Genomic DNA, 26,933 nt, shown 5'->3' with positions numbered 1-26,933 from the left:
TTCTGAACTATACCGAGTGCCGAGGAAGTGGTTTTCGACGACCAGAGACCTGAAACAGAGATTTTACTTGAGAAAAAAAAGACAGATCTATTCGTGTATCGACGAATATCGATTAAATAGAGATCGTAAAGATACAGATCAAATATTATCTTATTTCTCTTTTGGGATCATCGAACGACTCTTCCTGGCCACGTCGTGTATACGTCTCTTTGGGTTTACTTTTGCTTACTATCGTATTGTTATAGTGTAGGTTGCTGTTATTCCTGTCGCAGTTTAATTCATTATTTTAATGCATGACAGCCCTTACACGTTTACGGCTTACGTTACGTTACAGAAAGAGAGTACCTTAACGTCTATACTTGTTTTTTTGTTTTGTTTAGTATTAAAGAGTTTCCTCGGGTTATTATTGAAAAAAGTTTTCGAGAAGCTCGTCGCTCTGAACTCCCTTTCTCTTCCCTTGAGAATTTTTCTATCCTCGTTTTTGCGATTCAGAAGCTTGATAACGGCGACTTCGTGAGAGAAAATGGGCGATCCACTTTTGTTTTTTCCTTTCTCTATGCTGGATATATTTAAAATCGTACAGCGCGATCGAATGAAAACGTAAATTGCGCGGACTCATCGCGTAGTCCGCCGAGAACACGACAGATACGACGAATTTGCAATCGCGTCGTGAAGAAACGAAGAACTCGTAACAAAAATCACCCTCGTCTGCGTACATTCTTTTTCAATAAATTCTAGCATTTGAATTTCTGTTCGATACATCTGAATTTTCTTCAATAAAATTGTTAAATAAAATTTGTCGTAAATGTATCCGTAATTATTTCATAGAGGAATCGTGTTTGTTTAAAACATGAATTTGTGGGACAACAATAAAAGTTATTTTTACAACTATTAAATTTATGAAATTAATTTGAACTTTCCTCGTGTACAATTAGTATGGTTGTTCTCTAGAACAAATTTTGATTTGTTCAGTTTCATTTTTCATGATACTATTTCTACAATGTTGTAACCATTAAAACGTATCATTACATACGAAAGTTCAAAAAGGGTAGCTTTTGCTACGAGTTTTCTAATCGAGTTTCGATAAAGGAACAGCTGGCGAACAAATTTCGAACTCCTCTCGTTCGAACGCTTATCAGTCTTCTTTGTATTCTAGTCCGAGAAAAATAACGTCGAACCCGTTGATTCTTCGCGTACTCTTGATCCCTAATTTCAGACGAGTCTTCTTCGCGTGTCACTCCGTTTTCCATAATGTAAATATATAGTAGATAGATACGATATAGTAATATTTGAGATTAATTTGTACCATCGTTTGTAATACAACGATGAATGTGATAAATTAAAAACGCGTTATAACAGTTGTTCTTTCCAAGCTGTTTAAGATACGTCTCGTAAGTATGACAGCAACACAACTTTCATTTTTCGCATGTTGTGTTATAATATCTTTGTACCTTAACGCGATAAGGAACCAAGTACGACACGTTTGAAATCCTATTAAGGAACAATTTATCCTTTCGTTTCAACTGATTTAAAATGAATAGAAGAGAATTGTAAACTGGCTAATTTCATAATCACAGTATATCGCTTCCAACTACTATAATTTAAACGGTTTGTACACTGTTCCAAGTGTAACGATCTTTCTCGCGACTCTCGTGAATGCTACTCGTCTTTACACTACAATCGTTACTTTTGTTTTCTCTTTAAAGAGGATTGTCATCGTGCGTTGGTGTCTTCGCGTCACTGCATGCGAAACGTTCAACGAAATGTTCCAGAAATAACGTTATCAAAATATAAATGCTCCGCGAAGATATGTAAGATGAACCGATGCATCGTGATTGATCGCAAAACGCTAAGTATATTTGTAATCGTAAATCAAACGATGATTTAAGATATTTTGTACTGAAGATTAAACCATTAAGAAATTCGACGATAATATTTGACGAAAGATTTCAAAGTAGCGCGAAAAGAAATTTTTTAATCAGGCTAACGCTACTGGTGGGCAAAATATTTATTCATGAGGATGATAGCGAATCGTATGAGAAGGCAGTTTTACTTTCTTGTAATTCCGAATAAACCAACAAAAATCGCTTAAAAATGATTTGTAACGGAATTTAACAAGCTACAAGACAACAAATTATTTACTTTTATTCAAACAGACCTGACTTGTTCTACTTTCCTTTCTGCAACTGCCTTCATTTCGTTGCAAACGTTTCAATTGTTATCAGCAATATAATAACATTTGACAGAATGGATCGGCGTGATTGCAAATTCGATCGACTATAGCAGAAAAAGGAAACTTACGCCGTGCTACGTGTACGACTCGCGACGTGCCGAAGTAGATAAAAATCGTCAGATTCTCGAAAGGATATTTGTCTCAAATGTTACGGAGAATCGGTAAAGAAAATCCGTCTCCAAGACAAATTTCATACGAAGCTTGTAAAATATTGTCAAGAGGAAGAGAAATCTGAAGAATCCCGATAAAACTGATGGCATCTCATTGTGCGAAGCAACCAATTTGTACATGGAAAAAATAAAAGAAAAATAAAATAGTAAAAATCGTCATACATTTACATATGTACGAAATATATATGTATATATAATATATATATATATGCGAGTGTCTAAAGCTTGTAATAAATTAAGAAAGTAAATTCGAAGTGATCGAATTTTTCTTGTGCTTTCTATCTGTGTGTGTTTCAGCTATTTCTTTGGCCCTGTTCTTTCGTAATTCTCGTATATTCGTGAGCCCATGGTAAAATCTCGCATCGGAAACCGAAGTGAAAATGCGTAGTCGCTTGTTCTCCCGCGAGGGTCTCGAACGAAATTGTCATACAAAGTGTACTCGTCGTAGAATGTCTACAAAAGAGATACGAGAACAATTATTATGAAAAACGTTATCTTGTAAACAGTGTTAAAATCTTAAGATAAACAATGTAAGACTATTCGCAACAGTATCAATAGAAATGGATCTGACTAATAGGATGCATAATGCTTGTTTCTTGGCCCGCCGATGGTTTTTATTTCTTTTTTTTCTTTTTTCATCCGTCTCGTCTTCAAATTTAATATTCTTCATCTCGCGTGGCTCAGGAGAGAATCTCGCGGAGCGAGACTCTCGGATGAAGTAATAGAAAAAATCGATTCGGAGTTTGATATTAAATTTGGCGACGATCCCATTTCGTCCGACCGTGTCCAGAGGGAAAAAGAATGAAACGAATCTTCGCTCAACGAGCACGCTAATTATCTCATAACTAATTCAAGGCGAAAATTCCAAAGCTTTTTCCCCTCTGCGACGGTCGGGGAATCACTTTTGCGACGCGCTACAATGAATTATAACAATCGATCGTTCATCGTGGGAGTGGTGTTTCTCGCTGGTGCACGTTCCTTGAGAAATTTCGCGATCGATTTCTCGAACACACTATGTACAGATCATCGAATGAATAGAATGCAACGTGAACATATGTGTACATGTGTATATTTAGTGTGTAGGTGTGTATATGCCAGCGGTATGCGTTTTGTATATTTGATGGATTACAGAGATGTTACGCTACGTTTTGCGTGTACACGCGGCATGGGAGGAGAAGAACGAAAAAAGAACGTAAAAGAGGAATCTTAACAGGAGTCTTTGATGACTTCAGTCTCGCATAGAAATCACGCCAGGTTCGCTCTCGATGTCGAATGCGGTTTTTGGTCGATTCGCGATTGTGATGTCTCTTTGGATTTCTACGCACAATTCTCTTTTCTCTATATTGAAAAAACTTCGAGGCGGTATACAGATACAGCTATGGCGATAGCTACGTGTACGAGAAACATTCATCAGGCAATATTCCTTAACTGCAGTTTCTGAATAAACACACTACGTCGCACGTTTTTTATTTTTTTTTTCTTCTAAACTTGATTAGCTACTTAATGGATAGCGCGAATGCCTCCGGAATGTTCGACTTTCAAAGAACCGTTTCAAGGACAGCCATCTTCCACCCACGAACTTTTCACCTGATACCGATTCTTGTCACACTCTGATACATGGATTTTTTGAGTTGCATCCATCCTCAAAAACACACAGATTTTTCATATGAAAATCCTCTTCGTGCAACGAAGGTTCTTCCGTAATTTCTTCATTCGCCTCTCCTTCTTCTTACATTTATGAAAACGATTCTTTCTTATGACGTATCGTATTGATGACGATGACGATTGACAGGGGCACCCACGAGGCTCGAAACGCGTTACGACAAGAACAAGGATCTCTCTGTCGAGTCCACGAAAAATCTACCTTAGTCGCTTTTTCTTTGTTGGGCGAAGAACAAGGTCTATTTTCCCCTACGTTCTTAAAGACGATAAAAACGCGGGAAACGCCGACTTCGTGCCTCGTGAAAACGTCGTTCACGAAGGATGATTACTCAAATGAGAGCTAGTCTAGCCGTCGATAATAATTTATTATTATTTTATTGTTGTTATTATCGTTATATAAAAAGTGATGAGAGAAATCCTTGTAACTATCTATCATTTAACAACGAAGACATCCTTCCTCTTAGTTATCTTTTTGTAACTTTCTGGATGAATGTATATACCTTCCTTTTTGAATATATTTCCGGCTTTTTCCATTCACCTCTTGGCAAACTCACTTCCGTTTCCCATCAGCTGCCGCCACTTTTCTTTCCGCATTCTTTGGCTATGTCCTGGCGTTTCGTTCACTTAAAACAGCGTATCACGCGTTATTTAAGCGTTCTTTTGTACATAATATACACGCACTATATATTATATTTATATATATCGTACTTTATATTCGCTCGTAATTCGAAAGAGGCAGTATTGCTAATGGCTTCTTATCGTCCATCGTAAAAGGATTTACTAAAATGAGTTCCACTAGTTTTTCCACCTCTTCCTTTTCCTTCGTTTCTCATCGTGTGTTTCGCCGCTTTTTCACGTTGAAATAGGACCCAAAAGTATTCGCCGGAGACTCTCATCGATCGAACGAACGAGAAATTAAAAGAAAAGAAAATAGGCGAGAAACGTCGAATGAGAAAAATTATTTACGAGAGGTCGGGATGATGGCGAAGAAAAAGAAAACGAGCGGTAAAAAAATAACCAAAACGCCACGTTTCATTTTTTCCAAGTACTTTTATTCACCTTATTATGACTTCAGAAAAAAAATCTATTCCTTCACTTGCTTTCTCATGCTGTTGTTCCTGATGTCACAATCGATCCGATATATTATCACGGTTCCCCTATGCATTCGATTAACTAAACGATTCAAAACCAGCACTCGCATCCTTGTCCGCGGACAAGGAGACCTACCAACGGGAATAGTAAAGAAAAGAACGAAATGAATAACAAACTGCTCCACTTACACAAACCTCTGCGTTTTCTTTCACGTTTTTTCCTTTTTCTAATTGGTTTATTCTTGCGTTTGTCGTTACTATGACTAGAGACTTAATAAATCGTTAATTTTGTATGACTACTCGTCGATAGTATATATATATATTATATATATATAGTATAATATATATATAATATAATATATATATAATATAATATATATTATATATATATTTTTTGTATTCGTACAAAGAATAAGAAACCATATTGCTTCAGTGGCTCGAGGCTTCGAAATACAAAAACGAGAAGCCTTCTCCGAGAGGCCACGGAATTACGAAATACAAAAAGCACAGATCTTGTGTTTCCATTATTTTTTTTTTTTCCGTTTTATAACTCTTTTTCTTTTTAAATATTTAAGTACCCTTCTTCCTTCATTTTGAACACCGTTGCAATGCTCTACGCAGACAACTAAGGTCTCTGTTCTTTTCAGAAGAAGAAAATATCTGTTTTTGTTTTGAAATTTTAAATGTCAAACTATCGTAAAAATCGAAGGAAGAAGGCCTTCATTTCGTATTGGCGCGGAGAAAAGATTTTTTATGTTATATCTTGTTATTTTTTGCCTAATTGGTCGCTAGAAGATATGGAGGCGTGTGACATAAGCGCGATTAGTCGAGAAGAGTGATATCAAAAAACCGATTATAAATGTTATCGTTCAGGAAAAGTATTTCTCGTTTATCTGCTTGTAACGCAATAATAGAATAACGTCTTTAGAAACTCCTTAAAGACTTCTTGATAGTTCCTTTAACAGTTTTTTTTCTTTTTTTTTTTTTAAATCAGATTACATACTTGTTCTGTTAGGAAAACAATTGCTGGTTTTCGCGTTCCGGAAGCCACGCTTCCCTTACTGACTCACTCAGTCATTTTTCTTTAACAGTTGGTGATCTCAACAGGAACCAACAGTGGTTAAAATATATTCAAAGCAATTTACATTAAACCACTAAGATCGTAATAAGTCGTACATGTTGTATAACGTCCTTGCTGATCACCAGAATATTAAATGCAAATAAGAATGCAATAAAATATAGGAAAAAAACAATATTACATGAAAATAATAAATCCGATTAAAAAGAAATAGATGTGACAGCGTGGTCACCGGAAAGCGATTGGACCGTAATCCTGCGGTACTGAACAAGTAGATTCATCGTTATCTTCTTAGATACTTATATATTAAATATTAATAATTATAAATTACAATCATTATTAATATTAATATTAAACATTATCATTAATATTATTACTTTAAATGCATACACAGTTTAAACATCTAGTTTCTTCGACAAAAACAGGACAGAGAATAGATGACAATGGAAGGAACACAACAGGTGACAGCGATTAAAAAAAAAAGATAGGAGATGAGAGGGAGGAGACGATGGAGGGGAGAAAGTCGAAGAATAATAATTAAAAACACAATCGTACAAAGTGGTTGATGGAAACGATAAAAATCTTCTCAGAAGAAACAGAAGAAGAGAAAAAACGAAAAGGACGGCGAGGGTGAGAGAGAGTTTGGTTTTGCGGTCCGTAGCTTCGATCCGTGATTCTTTGGGTCCTATTTCAAAGGAACTTCTAGGACGACTGTTTCGTCGGAGAATACGTGTTTCCTTGCACTTTCGAGGATTCTTCGGTTCTGGACCGACATAATAGAGAAAGGTGTAGGGTTCTGCTTTGATGAGAGTTAGAAGGAACTCTTCTCGGTCTCGCTGTTTTCTAACTGGAGAAACAGAGGATAGGCTATAAACTAAACGATTACACGTTACATTTAAATATTCTTTCTCTTCATACTTCATGCTGGTCCCTCGCGAGCGTGCATTAAATCCGCGGCGAGGCAAAGTACATTTTATTTTGTTCATTTTATTATCTCGCGTTGTCGATCGTTTTTTCGTTCAGCAGCATACCCTTTCATACGCGACGAACCAGATTTCGATGAAAGGTAAGCTGAAGAAACAACATAGGAATTACCGTAGAATTTTTAATCAGATTTTTATGCAGATTCTTGTTTTGATTCGCAACGGGCCGCGCCTTCGAGACCTTTCACTCATTCTTACTTCTGAACTCGTTCACTCTCTAACAATCTCCGTAACTCGAACATTCACTCAGTTTTTCAAACAAAAAATGAAAAAAGAAAAAGACACAAGAACGTATATAAGATGGTCTCCATATAAGATCTATACAAAATAAATAAGGATAAATCTATAAAAATTACAGATATTAATGCAAACTCGGCGATTATGGTCACAAGAAACGATGCAATCTTCGTGAATCATTTTTTTCCCATTTTCTTTAACTAGCCATCCCTTTTAAGGATAGGAAATCCACGACAAAGGAGAATTGAAATTTGAAACGTAAAAAGAAAGAGGAGAAAACGGAAGAAAGAGAGAAAACATGATCAGAGATAGTGACTTATATGTCGAGGCTCGTGGATGACCCACTATGTACTTAATAGCAGATGCCTTTTGTTTGCGGTACTTCGCGTTTTGTGTGCAAATGTATGTATGTAGTTTTCTATGTACGTATTAATACACGTGCGTACGGTGTGCGTGTAGGTTGAATGCAATATGCGAGATTATCGTAATCTTGGTTGCTCGTCGACATACGTATATATATAATATATATATGTATATATAGTTTTGATGATCATGTTTGCTTTTGTGTCGTGCACGAGCGACCATACTTTTTTTTTTCGTTCTTTTCACATCGTGTTCTCGCCTGGTACGACTTGCTTCGTGCGTGTCGAAAAGAAATGTAAAATCAACCGCCGGAGCAGCCATGTCGGCGCTTCATCGGCAGTGAACGCTCGGAACCACTTTTTTTTCTTTTTTTCTTATTCATAATAAAACGCTTCCAACAACGTAGACCTCTGGACGAGGGATGTTGTCTCGGAAATCGATTCTTGTTTCAACCTTTGAATTTGGGAAGATCTTCGAGGAGACGCTATCAAGATATATAATCAACAGCACGTTCTCTTCGAAGGTTCGTCAAGTAGTCCTTGAGAAAGGGGAGGAGAAAAAGGAAGTAACGCGCACGACATCGGAGAGATATGGCTGTCAGCCTTGGTGCTCCTCTCCGTTCTGTCGTTCTTCCTTTCGCCACGCTTCTTTCTCAATTATCATCATCATCATCATCATCATCATTCGTACGTTAAAGTATATCGAATAAACGGTATACTCATATACTAGAAGCGCTGATATTCACGAGTGATTTTATCCCCGACCTTGCCACGTCGCCAGGTTAAATCGACGACGCGTCTCCGGTAGTCCTTTTTACCACCACAACCCAAAACGTTCTTAAATTCGCTGCCGCTACTGCCGCTATTGCCGTGGGTCTTTCTACTGCTGTTGTCTAGCGGATGTCCAAACTTTCTAATCAACGTCAACTCCGGTGAACTTGGGGAGTAATTCTCCTCCGTTGAGGACACAGACACGCCGACTTCGGTGGCCAAGTGGTGATATTTAATGCTTATACTGTATGCTGATTTGCAGTTGGTTCTGTTGAGAAACGTCTTGGGATGAACCCCAAGTTAGTTCCAAATACGCAAAAACGAGTCCCATGAACCCGTCCCGACGGCCATACCATCTTCCGTAACACCGAGGCAAGATACGCGATTATCATGACCAGCGAGAATTCCTGTAAAATAAAAATAGAATGTCTCAAAACATCCTACTTCTATAGATTCGATTCTTCTATGTAACATATGCTTACAACAATGTTTTATGATCTGCATTTGAAAGAGAAAAGGATTTTGGTCGAATAATTTGATATCATAAAATTACTAAATTTATAGTGAGTTTGCGCTACATGATATAAAATAATTCTAATTAGTGCCATTTCGGCAATCAAAATAGGAACAACTAAAGAAGAATTAAATTAAAGAGAAGGGCTTAATATAAAATTTCTCTTCTCTTCTGAAGGCAATCCTGACAATCTATAATGAGTACGTACCAGCTCGTTCCGCTTTCATAGAATCCCAAACATTGCAGTTGAAATCGTCGTAACCGGCCAGTAATAATCTACCGCTCTTGCTGAACGCTACACTGGTGATACCACAGATAATATTGTCGTGACTATACATCGCCAGTTCTTGATCTGCCCTAATGTCGAAAAGTCTGCACGTGGCGTCATCAGAACCCGTCGCGAAGGCGTATCCATTCGGGAAGAACTGAATATAATAAAATAATTCACATTAAGAACCATAGATCTTTTAAAATTTTCCTTTATGACAAAACTAGTTTTTCTAATAGAAACTTCCAGCAGTTTCACAACACTACAAGTAAGATAAATAAGATAAGATAAAATTAGCTAGAAAATTGAGCAGATTAAGCTCTTACCGTAACAGCATTTATGTCGCTCTCATGACCCGGGAAAGTTTGCTTACAAGATCCTTCGCGAATGTCCCACAATTTTGCACTGGCATCACACGCACCAGATACGAATGTGCGCGTGTCTGGAGCCAAGGATAAGGACATTACATCGCCCGTGTGACCAATAAAGGAGGTACACTGTTGACCAGTTTCTATGTCCCACAGGGCACTAATTTAAAAACAACATAACATTGCGACGCAGTCGAAACATTTTTCTAGGTTATATAATTACCATTCAGAAGGAAGAAACCAAAAACTAGAAGGGAGGGGATGGATAGGATAGGATATATTTTTATTGCACGTTCACAATTCTCTTTATGATTTCGTTCTCAGGATATCTTCCTAAATAGAAGAAAGTAACACATTTTAATTCACGTGTGGTAGTATATTGTTATGCAGGTGATGCAAGTTAGGAACAGATCAATGGAATATCATAGAAAATAAAAATAAATGTTCCTTACCATGTCATATCACCAGAACTAGTGACAATTTGACTGTCGTCATAAAATCGACAACAGGACAAATACCCAGTGTGACCTGGGAGTTCTCTGCTAACTCTTACATTGCCTTCCCTAGTTTTAAGACTATAGATGGAACAAATGTTATCCAGCCCACCGCAGGCCACGAAACTACCTGATGGTGCGTACGCACAGGTCATTACCCACGAAGAGCGTAAAGGGATCGCGTGAACTTTGTTCGTGGTGTAGCTATCCCACACGATTAGTTTTCCATCCTGCGACGCTGACACTAAGTTTCTGTCAATCAAATGGAACGACTGTAGTTTCTCTTTCATATTTAATTACAAGAAAAATTGATTGAAAATCGTTGTTCATACAGAATTATACCTCGAATCACTTCCCCAGTGCATCGCATAAATCTTGGCTAAGTGACCGCGAAGTGTGCGTCTTGTGCGCATCTGTATCCGGCCGATAGGCTCCATGCCCGACGTGGCCTGTACCAACGTCGTATCGCATGCTGCTTTCCTAGCATCCTGAAAAACAAATATAAATAACACATGAAACTTAATATAGCTATTATTTTACATACAACTTAGTGAAATAAAGTTTATACTTAAAACGCAGTTTGTAATGAACACGAATTAAAAATTTCACGTGAAAATATTTCGTTTTGACTATATTGAAAGATCAGATGTCACAATCGGATGCGCCAAATGGTTAATTTATGGCGTTCTATAAATTACATGTATTCCATAAACAAAATCGCTAACTCTTAAATAAATTTTAGAGTTCTAAACTCTTGAAACTGGTCTTCCCAAACGAGTGAAAAGACGACGACAATGCATTTAACGACGGAAGACTAGACCGTATTCACAGCTCGGTTTAAGTATCCTAATTAACATTGTTTCGCGCTGACATAAGAAAATGACTATATGCAGCGTTCTCGGTACTCGAAGCTCACATCGAATTACTCTCGACTGTTCAATTAAGGGTCGACGAATAGTGAAAGGGTAGTCGCGATGTGTATAAATTATTGAAATACTGTTACGAGGGTATTTAAGAACGTACAGTCTATTTATTATGGGCGCTCGCCTGGCGATGCGTGTAATTTCACGCACGCACCGGAGAAGGGTGAAAGAGAGAAACAGGTGGCGAGAAGGAACAAGATAGAACGTGAGTAAGCGGGTAAGAGGAAAAGAGAGAAAGGCAGATCGAGTAAGAGAGAGAAGGAACGGTGGCGTATTGATCAGAGTGAAGCGACGGTTATGCCGCGCCCTACCACCACCACACGCTACACTACTACCACCTCTGACAATGAGTTTCACGTTTCCACCACCATACAAGTGGAGAATCCACCGATTGGCATCGACGAGTATTTTTCAAACGGCAACAACTTCTAACTCAAGCCGATTCTTACACCGTGATCTAGGACGATCGATCACTCGAAGCACTGGACAATTATTTATCTTTGAGAACAAATTTTTAAAGTTAGATTGGGGATGAAATTTTGAATGTAAATTAGTGATACGAATGGGGAGTTTAGATTTCCTGTGGTTTGTTTTGAGATAACTATCTTCTAATAGTGTTTTTATACTTTACGATGATATTCAATATTGATTCTGAAAAATTGGCAAACATTAATAATTGTTTTTACTCCAAAAAATGCAGATATGGAGCTAAATAAATTGTATAAAGAAAAGGAACAAGACACGGAAGGGTAGTATTGTTTTAATAAACAATTGTGATTTTGTTTCAATCCCCTGGGGTCAAGTACAACAAAACCTAAAAAATTACTGGCTCGTTAGGGGAGAATAGGGGCCGATTGTTTAATGCCAAGTGCACTTCGAGCCGAGAGACGCCCTAGACTTTTTTTCTGTTAAGACAATACACCGCTGTTGCATGTAGAACTGTTGCTTTGTTCTCGATGTTTTAAAGATTGCCGGCAAACAAGGAGAACGCACAAAGTGCTACATGAATTTCAACTACGAACTATCCAATAGTAATCTAACTAGATTATTGGTGAATCAACGGAGATCCATAATTGTGTAAAACGTTAAGTATTCCAGTTAAACGAAGACTACCGCCCAATACTATCGCTAAGTCACTATCTCTTACGGTTTTCAGATAATTCATTGACAGGAAACGGTGGAGATATGAAATTCCATACCAAGTACGTGCGCTTAGTTAACATCATCAAACGAAACCAGTTGTGGCCAGCAATACGAATTACATTCGTTATAATCATTTCATAGCAGCTACCTAAATCTACAATTGTTCTCTCTAAGTACTCCATTTTACAGAATACCTACTACTATTCTACAGAGTAACAAGTAATTCACCCACGTTGAAAGCTGTAATTACTGGTGAATTACTTAGACAATTAACATTCCCTTTTGTTCCAGAAATTGACTTCACTTTCCACAATTACCTAGAAGAAATCTTTTTGCACGACTTTACATTACACGTGAATGAAGCTAATTGTCGATGTTCAATGAAATACAGAATAACAAATGGACTTACTCGAATGGCATTTTTCAGCTTGTCAGCCTCCTGACGAAGGGTTTCAACTTCACTCATGATGCCTGTCTAATGATGCGATAAACGTGATTACCCGTTAAGGGTGGAAAAGGGTGTTTCTCGAGGAGGAGGCGGAACACCTCCGACGAATGTGATTCCTAAAATATGATTTTTTAGGAACGGATTAATCCTATTTCGTGCGCCTTCTCGCTCGAAGGTGGTTGGGGCCCAGTGTCACGCCGCCGACGTTTCTTTTGATGACCGATGAATATCGTCAAGTACACCACCACCAAGAACGGGAAGGGTAGAAAGAAGAACTAGAAGACGATCGAATTTTCTCCTTGAGGGGGCTGCACCAGCCTTTTCCAGGCCTTCTCTCTGATCTGTTGCTGTCGCGGCTTCCGTTTCCGCCGCTACCACCAGAACCAGAGCCAGACCACCGCTGACTCTCCCGCCCCACGCGCCAGCTTCGACACCTCCTAGCGAGATCGTTGCCACCCCTGAAATCAGAATCACACAAATTATTAGTAATAACTCTTTCCCAAGTTATTTCTTCCTTTTAGATTCAATAACTTGACAGTACGGATTTTTATAAATTTAATGAATTGAACAATATATTGTATCATGTTTATTACATGAAGAGGTAGTCCACATAATGGTAGTTTCAAAATGAATTGCTCAACATATGAAATAGTTCATTTTTTGCAGAATTAGATGGATAAAAAATCTTACAAAATTTAGCTTTAAATGACAGGATATAATATAGTCATAGTTGAATACAAGATATACTTTAAGTATATGAGAAATAGAAGATGGAATATATTCTAACTATAAGAGAATACATTTCTATAAACAGATTCTATTAATTTTTACTTTTCACCACCAGAAAGGTTATGATATAGTATAATGGTTATTATATTTTTATTATTCTATTTTTAGCCAACCTGCCACATTCGTTGGCAGATTCGTGTCACGGTCAACATGTTTCTTTGTTTGTGCATTAATGGAGCGTCATTAATCTTCCATTGTTGGATGAAAAAGTATAGTGTTCTCAATATCAGCGAGAATCAACTCTTATTTTTCTAACTTCGATAGAAATTCCCACATCTTTTTTAACACCAGAAAAAAAAAAAATAAAAATAAAAATATAGTTCGTGTAAAGTGTATGCGAGAACAGTGTTTTAGCGTGCTATTTATAGCTAACGAACCGATTACGTTCGAAGTAAAGTAACCTACGAACTTCTGGTAAATCTGTTTAATAATTCAAACTTCTCCCACGATGAGACCACCCTTAATACTCTAAACATATTTTCTCCAATTTTTCATCAACTTATACCATACAACACTGTTCATTCAGTCTCACCCCCAGTCTCGCCAGTAACTTAATATTTTAAGCTACATTGAAATTTCGTGGCAACGAGCGTCCTTCACCTCCAAAAGGTCTCACAACCCGGGGAACCCGAGGGTTGTCGATCCAACGCAAGGTGTTCTCATTTTCCGGAACTGATGGAATCGTTCGGCGCATGATCAAACAGCACGAAACGGAATATAATACTACACGTCTTTAGAAAAAGAAAGAAAAAAATTAAAAAAAAAACCGAGTCTTATAAGAAGAAATAAGAAATCCTTTCACCCTCTAACAAAGCTTTCAGAATATAATACCATATTCTGATAAATCGAAAAAACGATTCCATTAAAATTTCCTATTATAACCAATTCCTTCGAACAAATCTACTTTCAACTTTTAAATATTCGCCAGATTTCTATAATATACGCGAAATTGGAGGAAAGAAACGCAGAAGGGCCACGACTTACCCGCTCCGTCCACCTTCCACTCCTGTCAGAGCGTCATGAATCTCGAGCAAACATAACCTCTCTGCGTGGAAGATTCGTGCAGAGGGCAAAGGGTGGTCTCTCTGAACCCGTGGTCTACCGCCAGATTGCGCCGTCGACGGAACGCCAGGAACTGTTAGGAGCCCAGCGTCCGAGTGAAAACCGGAAGAAAAAGCACTTTTCCTAGTGAGAACCGGGCACACGCACGCACACGCACGAGAACCGGTCAAATGCGCGCATTGGTGGTGCTGGTTCTCTTTTCATGCCACGTTCACAGAACCGTGGTAGCGACGAATCGATGAACAGCCGTGGCTCGCCCCACTGTAGTCTGTCTCTTTCTCTCGTAAGCTTTCACCCTCTCCTTTTCTCCCTTCAACCTCTCCCTCTTCGTTATGTACGCTAGATAAAGAGTACACACGCGAACGCTGGTGTGTCTTGCCGAATGATTTCAGAGAGAAGAAATGAAACGATACTCGAGACTCTAACGAATAAAAGCTGAAGGAGTTAAGATACGATGTAAACTGGACACAATCTTCGACACTGTTTCGAACCACACCCAGGGAGGACGTGGTTTCGAGAGAAGACCGCCTGGGCGGATGAAACGAGCAGAGGGAAGGGATAAGCGACGCTGGCGCCACGGCGCCCGCGTACCGGCTGACTACCGGCGTCGCCATGACGCCATTGTCGACCGTGTGACAGGTTGCCGTTGGCGGTAGCATGCTCGGAGGATCGTGTAAATCGCTGTTCAACACGATCCCCGACTTGGTATAATCGATTCAAAGAGGGTGAGATTGGCGAACTGATTTTCTTGGGAAACATATACAGAATCGACGTTGCTAAATATTTGGTCATCTTGGTCTTCCAGGTAACCCTGGAACTATTTTAAGAAATACGCGTTCGCCAGTATATACATATTCAGGAAGTCATATAAGTTTGCTATCAGAGGATTCGCTGAATCGTAAGAAATCGTAAAGAAATTTCTTATTTATTTTGATTCCTATATGATGCTGGTATTACAGAATTGTTGAGAATTAGAAAATAATTTAGAGTAGAGAAATCTTCGAAGATTTGTAAGGGAAGTCCCGTCGTATATAGAGAGTTAAAAATTAGATAGCAGGCAATTTGATGTGTTGTCTTGAATTCGAAACGTCATCGGCGATGCACGGCAAGTGCTACAAAATTCCATTAATCTTCAAGAGGCTGATATTACGCGTCGACTACTATCTACAAAACATACAACAACGTCTAAATAACTTATGTGAAACCAGAACACGTCTATGCAATTACAACGTTGCAACTGCGCTATGTGTGCATAGCTATACGAGAGCCATTTTAATAATCTCCATGCAACTAGAACAAATATCGTGAGAATGTATAATTAATAACCCAGAATGCGTCTCGATTAAGTAAGTGTAGAAAAATCTCAAGTCCATCGATGTTCGACCTACATTCTGCTTAATCTGCCTTATCAAGGAAGAGGAGGCAGCCAACATTTTCCTCTATACTCTATCTATAGTATTCGCGCGAATCGTCTGGCTTTGTCATTCTCCAGGCATTCAACTGGATGGAGGGGAGGGCTGGTAGACCTATCTAACAGAAGACTTCTATCATCGGGATCCCCAGGCCTTCCTACACGCGTTCCCGGATGCGCGAATGGGAGCAACAGTTGAACCACGCGGGTCAACGTCCAATACGATCTCTCCTTTTCTCTCTCTAACTCTCCCTCTTTTCTCTCCCCATCTGCTTTCGTCTCCGGCTGTATACAACAGCGTGGCTGCCAAGTACCTCACACCAAGTGTGTACTTCGAACGAAGTCCCTGGCACGGCCCAACGGTCTTTAGAAAACGGCGAGAAAGAATGGCAGAAGCCACGAAAGGTTTAAGCGGGCGTGCAACGTGTGTCGACGATCGCCGTTGGAACGCTTGTTGGAATTGCACCTGCCAAGAGTTCGTTCCAACGAGTGCTCGTACACGCTTTGTTTCTAGCATAACCTGTGTTTGCTTATTCGTCGTGCTTCCCCGTCCAAAATCATTTCTGCCAGCAAATTTCCACATAGACGAAATGTTTGTTTCATATAATACATTTGTTGTTCTCACTTATTCCTGCGAGAGTGAAATACAGGATGATTCTCTCGCTAAAGGCCTCGAAAGAAGAAGTCGTTGATCGAACATTTGTTGCGACATCAAAGATGATACATATTGTCTACGCCGTGTATGTGTGATCGATAGACTGCGGATTTTTATACATTTATGGTAAATTTAGAAGTGTACAAACGCACAGAATGTACATAAAATATACAAAATCTAATTATCTATTATACTATTTGTTAAGTAAAACAAATCTCTGCGTAGACTCTACTCTTTTACTTGCCTTTATAAAAATGGGAATTTGTATAAATATTCCCAATCTAGTGACTAATTTGAAATTATTTTTACTTTACATTTTGACTTTCAGTTCTCATATATGCACACTGCACACATACAATGATTAGGTCAATGGTGGCTCCTCTTTTTGCGACTTCTAGAGAAAGAAACACCCTATATAAATTGTTAAGTATTTTGGAGAAGGTTGTACAAGCATGGAGAGTTTCGAATGGTTTTCTGTTACCATGAGGCTCGGCAAGTGAAAGCGACAAATACTTGAGGGTGCCATAAATTAGGCCCTTCCCGGTACTGCGGCGTACAGCAGAGGGTCGACTCTGTTTTGCAGCCACACAAAAAACGGGCATCCTTTGTAGAACCGCCGATTCTGACGAACATACAAAGTACAGTGTAGTATAACATATTGCATGTAATTAGATTTACTATTTCGTTTATATTACGTTGTAAATATTAAAATATTAAATTCTAACATATTTATTCGTCCCGTTTTCTTCATTTGCAAATAACGATAGAAAGAGAACGAATTTATGTCATTTGGAAAAATTCATTGCAGACATACGGTTTAAAGATAGATATAACTTATATAACATCAAATTAATTCATTTTTTATCCATTCTCGATACATGTTAACCCATGAACATGAAACTTTTCCTAATAAAAGACATAAATAATCAAATAAGATGAAAAGAATAAATAATCAAAAGAATCACTCATAAAAAGAACAAACCAATATTGTTGCAGTATCTATTCTTGTTGCAGCATCTTGAATTTATTGATAGAAACTGATCGTTATAGCATTCAGTCTAGCATACACCATTATAGATATGTTTTCTACCACAACATTTAATAATATTTTACGTATGTAAAAATTTTTCGTTGTATATTAAATCCTATGCGATATTTACTGCATCAAGAGAAAGAGTATTCTCTTCGTGAAGGAAAGTACTAAAAGAAAGTCTTTCTGTTGCGTAATTGAGAAATTGCAAGGAATGGTACAGTTACGTGTGAAATGTTACGATGAAACAGATACTAAGGATATTAATTACAAACTATTCTTAGATAAAGAGGCTTCGTTACCGCGGAACTGGCTGTGTCTACGGAATGATATTGTGGTATTACAGCTGATGACTGTAATTCACATCAGCACGACCTACTTTTCGACCGCGTAGAACCGGGGAGGATCAGCTTGCAGCCAGGCAGAAGTGGCTGGCTTTTAGTCACGTTAATAAACTTCTTATCAATTCACCAACGAGATCAGAAAAACAAAAGGCCGCGAATCCCTTCGAGCTCTCACGAACCTACCTATTACAAGAATAATTCGTTCCAACAAAATCACACCGATTTCTGCCGCGTTGTGTATACTACCTAAACGCGAGAAGTGAACAGAGAATTACTTTTCACGCGAGTCCTCAATTTTTGGCACGGCATCTCAGAATAGTACGTGCATAAAGAACACGTTGGTTTAAAATAAACCGTGACGCAAGCCGATCGATCTATCAATCAATCTGCAAACGGTATCGCAAAGAGAAACACTTGTTCGTTTTCTTTCGCCTAGCTTTTCCCCTTAAAAACTTCCAACAGACGCGTACTATAATCGAACATAATTATTAAAACATTCGATTCTTACCCATCGGCCACTGTTTAAGAGCATTCAACGAGCCATTGTTACGAACAGCGTTTAGTAAAACTCGACTACCAAGGAAGTAGTATCCTCGCTATTATCACCAATTATTATACAGGAAAGAATGGAAGAAGCGTTCGATTATCTACGGTTTACGAACAGCTCAGAACTACTTTAATATATCTAAATCTAGACTACAAGAATCACTTCTATGCACACATGCTGTTTTCCCAACTTTGTCGATCCCACCGTCGCATGAGAAGTGTAAAACGTGGATTGACTTTAATAAAAGAAATCACCCTTGAAACCAGCAGTCGTTCGTCCCCAGTACACCCAACCCCACAAAGACGAAGAAGGGATACCTGATGGGGGGGTTACGTGGTTCGATCGATGCCTTCTCTTAGGGAAAACATCGTCCCAAATTTATATGTGTGCGTAGATCTCTCTGTGTGTAGCGAGAAAGTCTGTAAGAGATCGAGTGGATCGAGAATCCCTGCGGCTGAAACTCGACCACGGAACAACCAGCTATCCTAAATTCGTATATTTCTCGTAACTTACAGGCTATAGAGACGACTAAACATTAGCATTGTAGAGAAGAGAGGAGAGCATAGAAGGCCGACGAAACTCGAATGAGATGAAATGGGACGGAAGATACGTTGCGGACAAGCTACGGCAGGTGAATGACGTCAGAAGGCGTTCCGTGACGTCAGAAAGTAACCTGAATATGGGATTCCTCGAGTCAGGATTTTTCACTCGCTTCTAATCTTGATCTTTACTCTGGTTTAATTAAATTTTTCGTCAATTTGTTGTAGAGCTTGTAAGTGTTTGACTTTCTCAGGGATACTGGTATATGTGTATATCTTCAGTTTTCTTTCAATTCAGACATGACCCTAAAAAATATAAAGAGCGTCAATTATCTGTTTTTCTTATAGAAACCGATTCATTTCTAATGAAGTTGAATTGTACATTACTTGAGGATTTAGTAGTTTATAAATTACTGCACTATAATCTAAGTAAACTAATAATATTTCAGAAATATGAGTCATAATATCCATGTTTGTATCGAATACTTTTATGAATAATTAAACTTAACACGCAATGGTTATTTACATGCATACATTATAAAAGAAAAAAAAAAGAAATAATTATCTCTTATCTAGTATTAATTGACTTGTTTTTGAAGAAGTTGTATACATATTACTCTTGGGGATTTAATGGTTGATTTATACATACACTTAGAATTACAATAATTCTGGGTCAATATTGGATCGAAGTCTTGATAAACTGATAACATTAAAAAAAAAAAGAAAAAAACGAAAGTACTTCTTTTGTGCTGAAATGAAATACAGAACTTTCGACGATGCAAACGGTATCACAGAAATGTATATAAATACGTGTTAAGAAATTAAGCCGCAAACAGATCGTTTCGCTATTTTTACGAATCACAGTGACGTCAGAAGAAGAAGGGAGAGTAAAGCGGGCATTTGAATGTTTGGATTATCCAAGAATCCAGAAGGCTTGTGGACCAGTTCAAAGGAAACTGGACTGTTGTAAAGACAGCTACGTTTGCTTGTCCACCCTAATCTGGTTATTATCACTTAAAACTCATCTATCCTGAAAAAAATCTATTCAAATCTTATTCAAACCCTAATCTTACCTTTCACGAACCCTCTGACTAATTTACGGCAATGTGACCACGTTAATGATCTGTTACTGACACTCTTGAAAAGAAAGTTCTTCGGAGAAATTTAATGATCGTCGAATTCCTAGAACTAACAAACTCTAGCCGGAGCTTTTAAAATCAGCAACCCTTCCTCTGCTCGTTTTCCACTGACCCTCGTACACTGAGCGAACAGAAGAAGGAACAATTCATGGCGGACGAGGGGAACGCGTAACAGGACGTGACCCCGCAACGAACTCAGGTCGGAGGGGGTTGGAGGGTGCCAGGAAAGAAGGGAATTTGCTGGTAGTGTACGTCATTGGCATTACTTTCGCATTGACTAAGTACTCGGCGACCTACTAACCGTCCTGTGAAACGTGATCGTCATTAACCCCTTTGCCTCTATGAACGAGATATCTTACGTGCCTGTTTTTCAATATTTGTGACTGAATGCAGCTTCATATGAAAGAGATATATAATAGAATTTCTCTGTCAACATTATAACTTATTCTATGTCATTTATCGTTAATCCTTCTACACTCAAGAACTAGATATCTCCACCTGGTTTGTAATATTTACAAATGGATATTGTTTTATGTAATAAAATAATGAAAGAAATTTTGTGACAACTTTTCTACGCTTGCCGTCAAAGAAATACTTTTACGCTATATAAAATTCTCTTTGAAGTATAATTGATGCAAGCGATATAGAGAAGTCGTGAGTTAAAACGTCAAACGGAATGAATTAAAACATTAAATCTTATACGTAAAAACACGTTAAACTTCAAGGAGCAAAAGTGGCTTAAACACTGATATGTAACATTTCTGAATATTAAGCGAAACAGTGGATTACAGTGTAAAGTGTAATGTTCTTATCTCTACCGCATTGATAAACTAATATTTATTAGTTGAAACAGACCTAATCGATGTTCTATCTCACTTACTTTTAAAATGTAATAGAGCAGATACATAAGTAACAAACATTCCATATTGCATGTTGTACAGTCTTTTCTTAAATGTGTTGCATACAAAGAAACAATAGATTGTAAATTAACAAGTATGCCTATTCTAAACGAAAATCTCGAGTTCTTTTTCTCCCATTATATCGACTTTAACGTCTCGCCGATTTTATGACCTCACTGTGTTTCTTCCACCAACTGTACTGCTAACCAACAAGCAAGCCACAGACCTGCTAGGTAGCATTACTGACGAGTCCATTAGCAGATCCTGGATGAAACGCACTCTCCCTTCCTTTCCTATCCCTCTCCCTCTTTCCTTCCTATTTCAACAGCGTCACCGAAATTGTTTTCAAGCGAATAACATATGCTACATCTATATAGTACTATTAACCTTTACATTCATTTTTGTTAATGAAAAAAACACGTAAGATATTTCGATAGATGAGCGAAAGAATTAGTAACTATTGAAAAAGATACACGCAGTATCAATAATATGTATTTGCTGTATTATCTCGCTAAGGATTTTGGCTGACGCGCACGTTACGATAAGCGTTATTTTCCCCGCGTTTTAGATTGTTTGCCGTGCATTAAACTTCGTGCGTAAAATGAAAATAAAATCCTTCGGAAAATTACAACGATTAAATTTGTCAGACACGTTTCCTTGGAACGAAACGTCACGCGTAGCTTATTGATCGTGATACAGTAATCGACGTCGATCGTAAATGTTTACATTTCTACGATTTCCGTGGTTATCTACCGGCTTGGTGAATCACTTGAACGTACATAATTTCTTCCTGATAGAGAGTGCAAGAGACCGATAAAAGATATGATCGACGTCGTATCTCGCAACTGGAACGCTGTCAATTGAACCGAAGACACCACTTGTCTTCGAGACCCGCGACGACTTTATATTTCGAACCAATTAAAGACGATTAAGATAGCTCTGGTGCAGCAATTGGTCGGCCAATCGCGACGCAGTCTCCGTCTTTGCTCTGGCTTGCGCGTCTCCTTTTTTTTCTTTCTCTTACTTCGTTAATATATGAGTCAACGCTAGGTTCAATCCAAAGCTTGTGCAGGGAAAATCAACAGTTTCCCTTCGAGTCTTCTGTCGCTCCCTCATTTCTCTTTTTCTCACTCGAGAAATTACTCAGGCAATTAGACTCTGTTCTTTGTTCAAAGAGACAAACAACGTTAATTCGACCGATAAACTGATACCAGTCGACAGAAAGACACCAAACGAATTATCGCCTCGCTTTAGAAACAGAAGCAATTAGAAGAACGTCGCGAGGAATTCACGCGTTCGAAATTCCTGGCCTGGTATCGCTCCGTTTCCATACGGGGCGTTATAGCAAAAGGGTAGCACGAAATTATTGGACAATAATTCAAGGTCTTCGATGCGTCCAGCGGATTGCATTTCCTTTGTCGTTCGTTTCTCTTACGTGACTCATTGCTCGAATGGAAATAACGTAATCTCTCTCTGAAAAGTATGGTAAGAAAAATAATAAAAAAGGAAAAAAGAAACGTTAAAGAAGAGAATGAGGAACGCGACGATAACGAAGATATATTGCGTGTGATTCTGTTCGTTCGAGTCGCTTTTAAGATCGATCACCTTGAAAACGACTGCTAACGTAAATATCGCTTTCACGATTCTTAGAAACGCGACATGCTTCAAGGTTAGTCTCGAATTAAAAACAGGTGCCTGTAATTACATTATCACTGGTTGTATAGTGGTTATTGTTCACGATGTACGTAAATTGTAAATGTAATAATTGCAACGTTTGAAACTAAATATAAATTCACAAGAATCATCCGGACGTCTAATGTTCAACCTCGAGCAATAATTAGAAAACGCACTGGATGATGAAAGTGTCATATTTTTGGAGAACACGTGTAGTCGACGAATAAAGACGGCGTCGTGTTATTTTTACTTCGTGGATTCACGTTTTTGCAAAAGTAACGCGTTCTAGATATACACTAAAGTAAATTATGTTTGTTTTCGTGAAAAACTCGTGCTCAAATGTTACGCAATATTCGGTTTACTGCTATTGTTGTATCAAAAGATAACGCAAATACGCCTGCTTCGTAGTTAAATAAGTGTCAACAATGGCGTTTCACATTGACTAAATTTCGCGCCATCTTACCAATATTTCCTACACTGAATAGTAGATAATTATTTCATTATTTCCTATACCAAATCAAATTACCGATAAAAATACACGAACAGTTCACGAATAATTATCATGTTTATATAACAAAAAATTCATAAAATAAAGAAATATTCTATGGTAATACAATAGCTTAAATGTAAAAGCTAGTTTCATAACAAATACGATACATGCATTAATAGATAACGAAATACTGACGCTTGTACTGTGTGAATTAATGATTATTGATCCCCTATGTAAATTTGTGGTAATCTCAGATATCGTTAGTCAAGCAAAAGTTCTTACAGCAGTAATTTAGCTTGCGTAATCGTAGGCTGCTCGATGTTCAAGCTTTCGTTCCCGTTATACTTCTACGCCGTTGAAAATTCTCGAACGAGGAAAAAGCTTCGACTTAAGCAGGAAGAATCTCATTACAGCGGGAGCCGGCATTGACTCAGATGTCGAGAAGTCGTTAAATCAGGATTTACCGAAATTCCTCGTCAGTCAGCCAATGATATTCCCACTAACGTCGAGATATCAGACGACCGAGCAGACGAGAGGAACGTAGTGGATGTTAAAATAACCGCGATGACGGAACAGGAAAATTTGACAGTGTAGCCTAGGCGGTCGCCATGTTGGCTATTCCGATCGAGTCGAAGGGCCACAATCAGGGCTGCATCGTTAGGATGCCATTATCGCTGCATAGAAATTGTAAAATTACAGACTATTACGAAAAAGAATGTTCGTTATTATACCTGGAGCTCCCTAACGGAGCCTACGGTTGCCTAAATTCCCGGCTCGATATATCGGCCTCTCGTATCCACGAACAGCTCCTCTCGCTCTCTCCCTCCTGCTGCGGCGGGCCTTCTTCCTAGCTTCGGCTTCTCACATCGATGACTATGCACTTTCCTTTTCACACCTCTCTGTCTCGAACCACGTCGAGAAACAGAGCGAACGCACTCTTAAGGCGATGAAGCCTCAACGACCGAGACGAGTCTGTGTTTCACTACGATTTACTGTCTCGCGACACAACCGCGACCGCCACTGCGTTTTAAGGTTAACCGTCACTGCTTGAACTCGAAGAACGGAACAGGCCACAGCGTGTACCGCGATATATTATGACTAGGCGAATGATACGACGTTCAGAGAGTTATTTTCATGAATAAAAACTGTACGAAGCGAGCGGAGCTGCTGTTCCTGCTACTGCTGCTTCAGGGCTCTGGCGGGCGGCAGGGCGGGGCTCCGTGCTTCGACTCTCGTAGACCCCGTATACCTCGAAGTCGCCGGTTCGCGAAAATACCCGAGCGTCACGAGCGACCTCTTCGGCCGTCTCCGCGCACCGCCATTTTCGAACGTGCAATACGACGATCGAGTATGTTTGGCGCCATCGACACGAAGTCACATAAATTAAAGGAAATTGTAAGGAAAAAGAGTTTGGATCAATTTATTTGACAGATAGAAGTTGTGGAAAATTATCATGTTATGAGTAGTGTGTTTTTTTGGATTGGTATAGCGATTGGTATGAAAATTTGGATGGAGAGATTATTGGAGGGAGACGTTCGGTTAGGTGAGTTATGGCGTCCCTTAGATATAGAAACGACAAACGTTGTTTGATTCAGTCATTTGATTTTGCGATGGAATTATTAGAACTTTGATTTGAATAAATAAGCATTTTGTTAGTGACAGTAGAAAATGAATGGTTTTGTTATGTAGTATTTAACACGTATTCTAGTATATAGTCTACCAGCAATGTGATTTATATGTGTATAATTAGTCGTGCGTAATTCATCTAACAAGTAGCATTTTTCGATTTGAACTTCATATGCAGCTTTGTTATATTAGAACTAAATGAAGTACAGACATTAATTGTGGTTCATATAAGTACGTGTTGATACATGCTTTGAATATTTATTCGCTTCGAATATCTTCGATTTTAATTTCGGATGAAGCTTTTCTATGTTAGAACTACGTATGTACATATACAGGAGATACAGAGATTGACTATAATTTATGCAAATATATGCATACGTATATATATATAATTTCGAATATCTGTTCACTAGGATAGTAAGAATTATGTCGATAAAACAGTATAACAATTATATCGGCAGTTGGATTTCCAAATTCATACGTATCTTTTCTTTGATTTTGTATTTGTATTTATTGAATTTCATATATTCAAGGCATCATTTCACTACATGCATCATCAGTATTACAATTAATATTTGTTTTTTTAACTGTAATTTGTAACAGTTTTCTGGTTTTACCCTGTGATAATCTTTGATTTCTTCACGATGCTGCCTTTAAACGAAAGATGTCAAACTAATCGAAACTAAAATAATATTATCGATAGACGATATCGATATTCATCGAGTATTCTTAAATAACGTTAGTCGAAAGATAAAACTGATTATGAGTTCGATTCTTCATATAAATGTTAATAACTGTCTGTACCAGGATAAAGAAGAAGAAGCTGGTTTGGTGGAATGGACATTGACGATGAGATCTTTGCCCAGAAGCTTGTTATCTCGACATTCTAGACGTTGCTGTCCACTCATCGCTAAATTATCCAGAGTTGTCACCATGATATGAAAAGGGTAAGTGCTTCTTGTTGAGATATTTAAATTACAACTGTGTATTAGTTTGTTACAACGCGATGGTTCAGAACGATCTATAATTAACCTCCTGTTTGAATGTGAGCTGCATCAAAGCTTGCTGATGGTTAAACAGAAAGAGACAATGTGTGTAGTTATATCGACCGGCAAAGCGCACGAACTAAGATATGTACATAAAATGGACAATAAAATCGTCACGACAAACGTATATCTACAAATGTTTAAAAACTATGTAAACAAATGATTATTGAAATATTACACGATATAGTATATACGAATACAAATGAAATTTTTCGTTAGCTCAATATATGGGAATAATTGTTAGGATTGAAGATACAGGTTGTTTCAAAAACATTATTACAAACATAAAAATATTGCTTTCGTCATTTTATAATCCTTTTAGTATATTATTTAAGAGTAATTATTAAGATTTAGTATGCAAGATGGCTTAGAAAAATCGCGTACAATATAATATATAATGTAATATAAATATAAAAATGGTGCTCCTGTAAGTATTACGAGTGTTCTTGTATAATCTTTTTCTTTAGCGTGATATTTGGGCGTAATTACTAGGGTTTAACATACAGAATCTCTTAGAGAAACTACTATACGCACAAAAACCGTACTTTTCTTAATTGTTTTTCTCAATTTTTAAATGAAACAATCCAAAGACAAAACTTAGGGATTTATGAATGTATAGATAGAAGTAGAACTCTGTTTTCATTTAATAATAACGTTCATAAGTTTCACAAGTGCTACGTAACTAGTGCAATAATCAAAGAAACAATTTGACCCGTTCTTTCGGAAGAATCCACATTATCCAGTGACATCCCTTCCTGAGTGTACATCTGACCGGATTCCAACAGAACGAGGACAATACGGTGGAGAAAGAGACGCAGGACCTTATCAATATTATCACTAGCTCGGCGAGGGGATATGATAGGGCGGTGTAATCGGGTGGTGAGTGACGTTGGTGGGGACAGCCCGACGACGCAGGCGCCGCGTACGACCCCCCTAA

The 26,933-nt window shown here is 38.2% G+C and overlaps 1 protein-coding gene across 3 annotated transcripts; it reads right to left on the bottom strand.

Moving 5' to 3' along the window:
• Window positions 1-370: 370 nt before the first annotated feature.
• On the bottom strand, window positions 371-24,565 carry LOC100745642 (guanine nucleotide-binding protein G(I)/G(S)/G(T) subunit beta-1). 3 transcript variants are annotated; one of them, XM_003484969.4, is made up of 7 exons: window positions 24,056-24,565; window positions 12,707-13,203; window positions 10,574-10,719; window positions 10,190-10,483; window positions 9,696-9,897; window positions 9,310-9,526; window positions 371-8,994 (listed from the first exon to the last, which is right to left on the bottom strand). In XM_003484969.4, the coding sequence occupies exons 2-7, from the start codon at window positions 12,761-12,763 to the stop codon at window positions 8,888-8,890; spliced, it is 1,023 nt and encodes a 340-aa protein (XP_003485017.1). In that variant the 5' UTR covers window positions 12,764-13,203; window positions 24,056-24,565; the 3' UTR covers window positions 371-8,887. The 3 variants fall into 3 exon arrangements, with proteins under 3 accessions (XP_003485017.1, XP_033177318.1, XP_024223967.1); XM_033321427.1 differs by lacking the exon at window positions 24,056-24,565 and adding an exon at window positions 23,607-23,752; XM_024368199.2 differs by lacking the exon at window positions 24,056-24,565 and adding an exon at window positions 14,519-15,104.
• Window positions 24,566-26,933: the final 2,368 nt, after the last annotated feature.

This window comes from Bombus impatiens, unplaced genomic scaffold (genome assembly GCF_000188095.3).
Source record: "Bombus impatiens unplaced genomic scaffold, BIMP_2.2 scf_0027, whole genome shotgun sequence".
NCBI lineage: Eukaryota > Metazoa > Arthropoda > Insecta > Hymenoptera > Apidae > Bombus > Bombus impatiens.
Note: the sequence above shows the minus strand (reverse complement) of the source record. Positions and strands in the feature narration are given on the sequence as shown.

Excerpts from the sequence above, each read along its gene's own strand:
- LOC100745642 (XM_003484969.4), bottom strand. The coding sequence starts at position 12,763 with ATGAGTGAAGTTGAAACCCTTCGTCAGGAGGCTGACAAGCTGAAAAAT. Across the intron at positions 10,484-10,573 it reads CACTGGGGAAGTGATTCGAG|AAACTTAGTGTCAGCGTCGC; the intron begins GTATAATTCTGT and ends TTTGATTGACAG. Across the intron at positions 8,995-9,309 it reads TATGAAAGCGGAACGAGCTG|GAATTCTCGCTGGTCATGAT; the intron begins GTACGTACTCAT and ends TTTATTTTACAG.